The following is an 8,804-nucleotide window of genomic DNA, read 5'->3' on the forward strand; positions in this document are numbered from 1 at the left end:
CTAAAAACTTAAAATAAACATTTGTCAATTAAATCATTTTTTTGTACATATCAGTGCATCTCTTCACGTCAATGATTTTTTTTACATTTAGAATGAGTTAGCTCTTTGTTAGCACACTCAAGAGTGAATCATTCTGCCCCTTGGCTAATTCTGAATTTAAATAGAACGTACATTTCGGTTCGCCGACTAAATTCATTTTATTGCTTACTTTTGTTTGTTTGACCACTTTCTTGATTGTTTTTGCTGCCTGTGCTGAGATAGTTCTAGAAACTTCGTTTAAAAAAGGCAGATGCTTCAATAAGGAAAAACAACTACCTACTTTGGCTCACCAGCTCACGTGAGCGCAAAACGCTCCGGTGAGCGTGAGCGAGCACGAGCTACCTGATAAAAACTCACGCTCCAGCTGGAGCGAGCACGCTTTCCGTGAGCGCTCGCTCATTTGCAACCCTGGTACAAACTAAAAATGTGTCAAACGAAAAAGTGACCAACCAGGGGGGGTTGAGTGTATTGTAAGCTTTATGCAAAATATTCAAAGAGAAAAATCCTTTAATATTCGCAATAATTTGAATCATTTTTTTTGCATTTTCAATTATTCTTTTTCATGTTGCAAAACGTATTAAAGTTTTTCAATATTTTCAATCAAAAAAAAATATTTGAAATGACTCAATGAATATTTCCCACCAAAAAAATATTGCCAAACTCTAGTTGATTTTTTTTTTTCAAATATTAAATCAATATTAAGGGCCGGTATGCTCTTTCAAAGAAAGGGGGTCAAGAAACAGCTTTACGAACGGCAGAACAAAAGAGAGGGAACGTTTTCTTGGGGCTTTTCTTCACTCTCTCTAGCTCATTTGAAATTTTGCTTGACCGGTTTCTTCCGAAGTGCATACCGTACATAAAACAGTTTCTATTTTTCTATTAGTTTTTAATTGATTTTGTTGTTGTTTTTAGTTAAGTTTGTTTGATAAATAGATCTTGTTTGATGAACAAAAATTAGTAAAAATCTGGTGATTCATTTCCCGTTTTTTGCAGATTTGAGAAAATTTCCGACTTTCCCGATTTCCCGACTTGGGTGGCCACCCTATATTCAAGAGATGTTTTTTTTGGTTTATTGTACGATTCGATTCGATTTGAGCCTATAAAATTTTAAAAACTTACTTGAAGTTGTATGATTCATTATATGCATTTAAGAGCGAGTTTTTCACCAATGTGTAACATGTCGTATCGAGGTACTCCGATTTGGATGAAACTTTCAGCGTTTGTTTGTCTATGCATGAGATGAACTCATGCCAAATATGAGCCCTCTACGACAAAGGGAAGTGGGGTAAAACGGGCTTTGAAGTTTGAGGTCAAAAAAACATAAAAAATCTTAAAATTGGTCGCATTTCCGTAAAAATTCATCAATTCCAACTCTCTTAGATGCATTCGAAAGGTCTTTTGAAGCACTTTAAAATGTGCCATAGACATCCAGGATTGGTTTGACTTTTTCTCTTAGCTTTTGCAAATTACTGTCAGAAATTGATTTTTTTTAAACCTTAATATGTTTTTCCAACAGCCTCCAACACCCATACTCCTTTAGGTCAAAAGATAGGCAATTTCATGGACTATAAGCCTATGGTATTAACTTTTTGGCCAATCGCAGTTTTTCTCATAGTTTTTAGATTTTTCTACAACAAACATTTTACAACGTTAGTTTTTGCCCTGTAGGCCTCCATAGCAGCATTTTTTGGTCTCAATTTTGTCATATTCGGAATCCTCGGACAATTTCACGTAAATTAGAAGTATTGGAGTTGTAAATTTGATTCGAAAAAATGCCATTTAGAATGAATTAAAATATTTTTTAACAATTTGTTGTATTAGGGGTAAAACAGGTTTTCGCCTACTTGATACAGCATTTGACGTATTCATCATAGGGTAAATAAAATCGATTTTTTTCAAAATGTTTTATTTAATTATTTTTAAATCAAAATTACAATTCCAATACTTCTAACTTACGTGAAATTGTCCGAGGATTCCGAATATGACAAAATTGAGACCAAAAAATGCTGCTATGGAGGCCTACAGGGCAAAAACTAACATTGTAAAATGTTTGTTGTAGAAAAATCGAAAACTATGAGAAAAACTGCGATTGGCCAAAAAGTTAATACCATAGGCTTATAGTCCATGAAATTGCCTATCTTTTGACCTAAAGGAGTATGGGTGTCGGAGGCTGTTGCAAAAAGATATTGAGGTTTTAAAAAAATCAATTTTTAACAGTAATTAGCAAAAGCTATGAGAAAAAGTCAAACTGATCCTGGATGTCTATAGCACATTTTGAAGTGCTTCAAAAGACCTTTCAAATGCATCTACGAGAGTTGGAATTGATGAAGTTTTACGGAAATACGAGCAATTTTAAGTTTTTTTGAGGTTTTTTGGACCTCAAACTTCGAAGCCCGTTTTACCCCACTTCCCTTTGTCGTAGAGGGCTCATATTTGGCATGAGTTCATCTCATGCATAGACAAACAAACGCTGAAAGTTTCATCCAAATCGGAGTACCTCGATACGACCTCTAGAACAAACCGAGCAATATTTACAAATACTGCCTCTTAAGATTTTAGTTGATCTTCACACATATTTTAACGATAAAAGTCGCTTTCCTATACAATTTTGTACAAAATATTGATAAGAACCAAGATAAACAATTTTCAATAAATTTAAATTTTAATTCCCGGGAAATTGGACAATCTAAATTTATATATTTTCTGCTGAAAAGAAGTTTTTGCGATTCTATAGATCGGAATTTTATTTAAAACTCAACATATTTTTAAATCAGCCCAAACATGCTAAATATTTTGAAAAATGCGGAAAAATGTCGGAAAAATGAGAGTGACAAACTTTGATAAATATTTGCAACCTTTTTTTTACTGCCTTAAAATGATTCAAGGACCTGATTATGTTTGACATACCTTAATTCTTTTTGTAAATTTCCAATAAACACAACTTTTTTTTTTAGCTTTTTGAGTGTTTTTGAATATTCCTGACTCAAGGCTTTTTATTTTTAAAACGCAACTTATGATTTTTGTTTTTTTTTTTTTTAATATTTTTGGGAAAAAAAATGAAGCTTTCCTCGATTTTTTGTGTTGAGTTACACAAAAAATCGAGGAAAGCTTCATTTTTTTTCCCAAAAATATTTAAAAAAAAAAACAAAAATCATAAGTTGCGTTTAAAAAATAAAATAAAAATATAGATAAAATGTTTTTTTTTCTGAAAAAATAGTTAATTTAAAAATTGTCAAATTTTGTTCTTCCGTGTACCACACTCCGTCAGACACCACCGTTCGTCCTTCTGCCGCGTTGTCCTCGTCTTGCGGCCATAGAGGACTACCGGTCTGATCAGTGTTTTGTACAACGTCAGCTTTGTGCGGCGTTGCACACGATCACACGATGTGACGGTCTTCCGTTATCGGAAGTAGGCACGATTCCCAGCAAAAATACGAGTCCGAATCTCTTTGCTGGTGTCGTTGTCGGCGGTTACCAGCAATCCCAAGTACACGAACTCACTCACCTCCTCCAAATCATCACCATCCACAGTTAGAGGGGTGAGAATTGGGGGGCCGACGTCCTACGAAGCCCTTCCTCTAATGTACTTCGTTTTCGTCATTTCCATGCCCAGTCCGACACGTCTTGCTTGTGCCATCAGTCGGGTGTAGATAACTTTCACCTTAATGTCGATGTCATCGGCAAAAGCAAGCAACTGGTATGACTTGTTCATAATCGTGTCACTCGTTTCGATGCCCGCCCTTCGAATGATGCCATCAAGAAACTTGCCGCAGCCCTCGGCTTGATCCAAAGGGTTCCGCTGATTCCCCCGAAACACGCACGTGACATATCACACCATCCAAGGTACCGTTGATCAGCCGAGTCAGTTTATCCGGAAACCCGTTCTCGTGCATAGTCTGCCATAGCTGCTCGCGGTCGACTTTATCATAGGCCGCCTTGAAATCGATGAAGATGTGATGTGTGGGCACATTGTACTCGCGACATTTCTCGAGGATTTGTCAGAGACAACAGTTTGTCCTATTGCTAACGGATTTCTTTTGGTTCTATAGAGACCATTAACAGCTGCTTTGACTTTATATTACATGTAATAACCATAATCAGTTTTTTTTTATCCAACGTAAAAATCACATCTTGCTTTATAGCTCCAAATAGATCTGTTTGTCACAGAATCCGGTTAGCACGAGTGTAATGCTTCAGCGGTCTTGTTATATGCGACAGACGAGCTAAAGATTTGCGCATACTTACATCTTAAAACACACACTCTTCGAGACCTTGATCCTTCAGCTTACAGGAAATGTTCCGCACCGCTGCCACCACCCTCGCTCGAGCCCTCATTGTTGTTGTTACTGCTGTTGTTGTTGTTGTTGCTATTGCTATCGGTATCACCTTCAGACGCTGCTCCACCGCCATTGGCGCCGCCGCCACCCCCGTTGCCATTGCCATTCCCGGGCGCCGGCGCCGGAGCACGCCGATTCCTCAGCGAGTGGATGCACGCCAGCATGCGGATCATAAACGAAGCCGGCACCGTGATGGTGTCCTTGGTTTCCTCCAGCATCACTGCGTTGCGCTCCATTAGCTGCGAATATGGACGAAATTAAAACTAGTCGACATGCGTTACACCCCCGAGCTACTTACATCCAGTGCCGCCTCCCGGTCGAACCGCACCTTCTCCTCCTCCATCGGGGACCAAATCTTGATGTCGTAGTCGATGCCGGACGTGGCCAGCATGGGCAGCGTCGGGTGCGGCTGCACGCAGTTGACCACGTGCTGGTCGGCCTCCATCAGCATCACGAGCTCGCCGGTGGCCCGCTCCCAGGTGAACACGTGGCCACAGTCCGAGCCGGACATGATGTAGTCGTTGCCCCAGAAGGTGGCCTCCTTGATCATTGTGCTGAAAAAGGGGGTGAATGAACTCTCTGAGATTGACAGTAATGACCAGCCTTACCGTGCATTCCGGTGGCCAACAAACTTCCGCAGGACGTAATCGTAACTGAGGACTTTGGCTTCGAGATCGTTGAGTGCTTTCAGTTCCGCCTCGTACGCGGCGGCCTCCTCTGCTGCTATCAGACTTTTTCTTTGGTTTGGATTGGATTCTTCGTCGTCGTCTTCGTCATCGTCATCATCGTCGTCGCCGGGTTTCGCCGAGGCTCCAGCGGTTGATTGACCCGGCCGTGACGACCCTCTGCTGCTTTCACCACTCGTCGATGGTTGTGGTTCGGCCGCCGCTGGCTCTCCAGCTGTGCTATTCCCTTCGCCGCTGCTGCTGCTACTGGCAAAGGTTCGAAAATCGTCCACAACGGTCGCCAGATCGCTATCGTTCGTCAGTTCGTTCGTGTGAGTGAGGCCAATGCGCGTCCGCGGGTCGGCCAACATTCGCGACAAAACCTCAGTCATACGATGCATGATCGTAGCCTGAAGTTGTGGGCGAGCCTGGCCGGCGCCCAGCACCCGAGAGGCCATTTCCCGAGCCGGACGCGCCTCTGGTCCCGTGTCAGACCAGTCCCCACGCAAACGCAACCGACGCACGGGCGGCGGACTGTCGATGCTGTGCTGCGTTTTGGAACCCCGTTTGCCCTTGTCCACGCTGCTCGAGGCCGCCTGCTGGGCTTGCACCTCAATTCCCTCCCGGTTCGCGTCAAACAGGTACAGATGGTCGGACGAGTAGTTCACCAGCAGTTCCCGCTCGTCTCCGCTGTACGCTATCGAGGTCACCCGGAAACTCCGCTTCTCGCCCGACGGATTCGTAAACATCTTCACCGGCACCGTATGGCGATCGTTCGGCGATCCCGGCACGCTACAGTCCACCATCTTCAAGAACCTCCTATCATAAATCCTCACATGACTATCGGAACTCCCAACCGCAATGTAATTCATCGAAATCGGAGCCAGCGTCATCGCCGTCACCGCCGACGGACTCAAAATCAGTATATTGTCCTTGCAGCACGTCTTCACGCACCGCGTCATCTTCCGCAGGTCAAACAACCGGACCGTCCCGTCCTCGCCACAGCTCATGAACGACTTCGGTTCCGTCGGCACCGTCATCACCTCGTACGTCGTCCCATTGCTGTGACAGTTGAAGCTGTTCCAGCTCCGCACATTCGCATCCCCAGCCATCAGCTCCGCGTTCTTCAAGTCCGTGTACAGCACAATCCCATCCCCCGAGCACGACACAATCTCCCGGTTTCCACTCTGCGGCAGGAAGCGTGCGCTGAAAATGTTCGCCCGGTGCGTCGTATTGTACTTGTGCAGCGTGCGGCCCGTAAACGGGTCGCTCACGACAATGTGCTGATCGTCGGAACCGGACAGCAGCAGCTGGCCGTCGTCGCTCCAGAAGACCGTGTTGACGCAACCCTTGTGCACCTTCAGCGACTTCCACAGGTCCAGCCGGCGGATAAAGTCGAGGCTGTCTGGTTTGGAAAAAATGTTATCAGTACCCAGTTTTTTTTTTTTTTTTTCAAGTAAGTTGAAGTGTTTTTTTTTTTGCATTTTCAACCCATTTTCAACCATAACAAATCTTATAATTTTAACGTTTTTCTTTTTTTTAATTCAGTATCTTTTTCGAAAAGAATATTTTCAATTTAAATACCAAAATTACCAATTTTGTCATCGAAAAACGTCCCGATAATAGTGCATTAGATTTATAATGCTTATATCTTTCTTCAGACAACACTTATTGACACGTGTTTTGCACCATTCCAATTAAAGTTAATTGAGCAAATTTTCTATTAGGGCTTAAACTTTGGTAAAATTGTTTTACTATCGAAACAATTAAACTTTTTGATGTTTGGAAATGAAATCAGAAATGCAGAAATTCTGTAATTCTTTAATTCAGAAATTCGAAAATTTTGAAATGCAAAAATTCATAAATTCAGAAATTAAGAAATTCAAAAATTTAGAAAATCAGAAATTTAGAAATTCAGAAATTCATAAATTCATAAATTTATAAATTCATAAATTCATAAAGTCATAAATTCATAAATTCAGACATTCATAAATTCAGAATTTCAAAAATTCATAAATTCAAAAATTCAGATATTTAGAAATTCAGAAATTCAAAAGTTCAGAAATTCAGAAATTTAAAAATTCAAAAACTTAGTAATTCCAAAATTTTGAAATTCAAAAATCCTGAGATTCGAAGATTCAGAAATTCAAAAATTCTGAAATTCAAAAATTTAAAAATTCAGAAACTAAGAAATTCAGAAATTCCAAAATTTAAAAATTCAGAAATTTAGAAATTCTGAAATTCAGAAATTCATAAATCCGGAAATCAAGAAATTCAGAAATTTTGAAATTCAGAAATCCTGAGGTTCGGAGATTCAGAAATTCTGAAATTCAAAAATTCTGAAATTCAAAAATTTAAAAATTCAGAAACTAAGAAATTCTGAAATTCCAAAATTTAAAAATTCAGATATTAAGAAATTCGGAAATTCTGAAATTTTAAAATTCAGAAACTCAGAGATTCGGAGATTCAGAAATTTAAAAATTCGGAAATTCAGAAATTTAGAAATTCAGAAATTCAAAAATTAAAAAATTAAAAAAATCAGAAATTTAGAAATTCAAAAAATCAGAAATTCAGAAATTCAAAAATTTAAAAATTCAAAATTTATAAATTTAGAAATTCAGAAATTTAGAAATTCAGAAATTTGAAAATTTAAAAATTTAAAAATTCAAAAATTTAGAAATTCAGAAATTCAGATATTTTGAATTTCAGAAATTCAGAGATTGGGAGATTCAGAAATTCAGAAATAAGGAAAATCAGAAATCCAAAAATTCAGAAATTCAGAAATTTAAAAATTCAGAAATTCAAGAATTTAGAAATTCTAAAATTTAAAAATTCAAAATTTTGAAATTCAGAAATTCAGAAATTCAGAAATTCAGAAATTCAGAGATTCAGAAATTCAGAGATTCGGAGATTCAGAAAACCAGAAATCCAGAAATTCAGAAGTTTAGAAATTCAGAAATTCAGAAATACAGAAATTCAGAAATTCAAAATTTCAGAAATGCAGAAATTCAGGAATTCAGAAATTCAGAAATTCAGAAATTCAAAAATTCAAAAATTCAAAATTTCAGAAATTCAGAAATTCCGAAATTCAGAAATTCAAAATTTCAAAAATTCAGAAATTCCGAAATTCCGAAATTCAGAAACTCAGAAATTCAAAAATTCAGAAATTCTGAAATTCTGAAATTCAAAAATTCAAAAATTCTTAAATTCTTAAATTTATAAATTCTTAAATTCTTAAATTCTTAAATTCTTAAATTCTTAAATTCTTAAATTCTTAAATTCTTAAATTCTTAAATTCTTAAATTCTTAAATTTTTAAATATTTAAATTCTTAAATTCTTAAATTCTTAAATTCTTAAATTCTTAAATTCTTAAATTCTTAAATTCTTAAATTCTTAAATTCTTAAATTCTTAAATTCTTAAATTCTTAAATTCTTAAATTCTTAAATTCTTAAATTCTTAAATTCTTAAATTCTTAAATTCTTAAATTCTTAAATTCTTAAATTCTTAAATTCTTAAATTCTTAAATTCTTAAATTCTTAAATTCTTAAATTCTTAAATTCTTAAATTCTTAAATTCTTAAATTCTTAAATTCTTAAATTCTTAAATTCTTAAATTCTTAAATTCTTAAATTCTTAAATTCTTAAATTCTTAAATTCTTAAATTCTTAAATTCTTAAATTCTTAAATTCTTAAATTCTTAAATTCTTAAATTCTTAAATTCTTAAATTCTTAAATTCTTAAATTCTTAAATTCTTAAATTCA

The 8,804-nt window shown here is 37.1% G+C and overlaps 1 protein-coding gene across 2 annotated transcripts in view; it reads right to left on the reverse strand.

The window, feature by feature from the left end:
• Window positions 1–4,105: 4,105 nt before the first annotated feature.
• LOC6045226 (DDB1- and CUL4-associated factor 6) overlaps window positions 4,106–8,804 on the reverse strand; it is a 20,758-nt gene continuing 16,059 nt past the window's right edge. For both annotated transcript variants that reach the window (XM_038256501.1, XM_038256505.1), the window contains exons 3-5: window positions 4,985–6,446; window positions 4,675–4,930; window positions 4,106–4,615 (exon numbers count right to left, since the gene is read on the reverse strand). In XM_038256501.1, coding sequence (XP_038112429.1) covers window positions 4,325–4,615; window positions 4,675–4,930; window positions 4,985–6,446 — 2,009 coding nt within the window. In that variant the 3' untranslated portion in view covers window positions 4,106–4,324. The remainder of the gene's footprint in view (window positions 4,616–4,674; window positions 4,931–4,984; window positions 6,447–8,804) is intronic.

This window comes from Culex quinquefasciatus, chromosome 1, assembly GCF_015732765.1.
Source record: "Culex quinquefasciatus strain JHB chromosome 1, VPISU_Cqui_1.0_pri_paternal, whole genome shotgun sequence".
Lineage (NCBI taxonomy): Eukaryota > Metazoa > Arthropoda > Insecta > Diptera > Culicidae > Culex > Culex quinquefasciatus.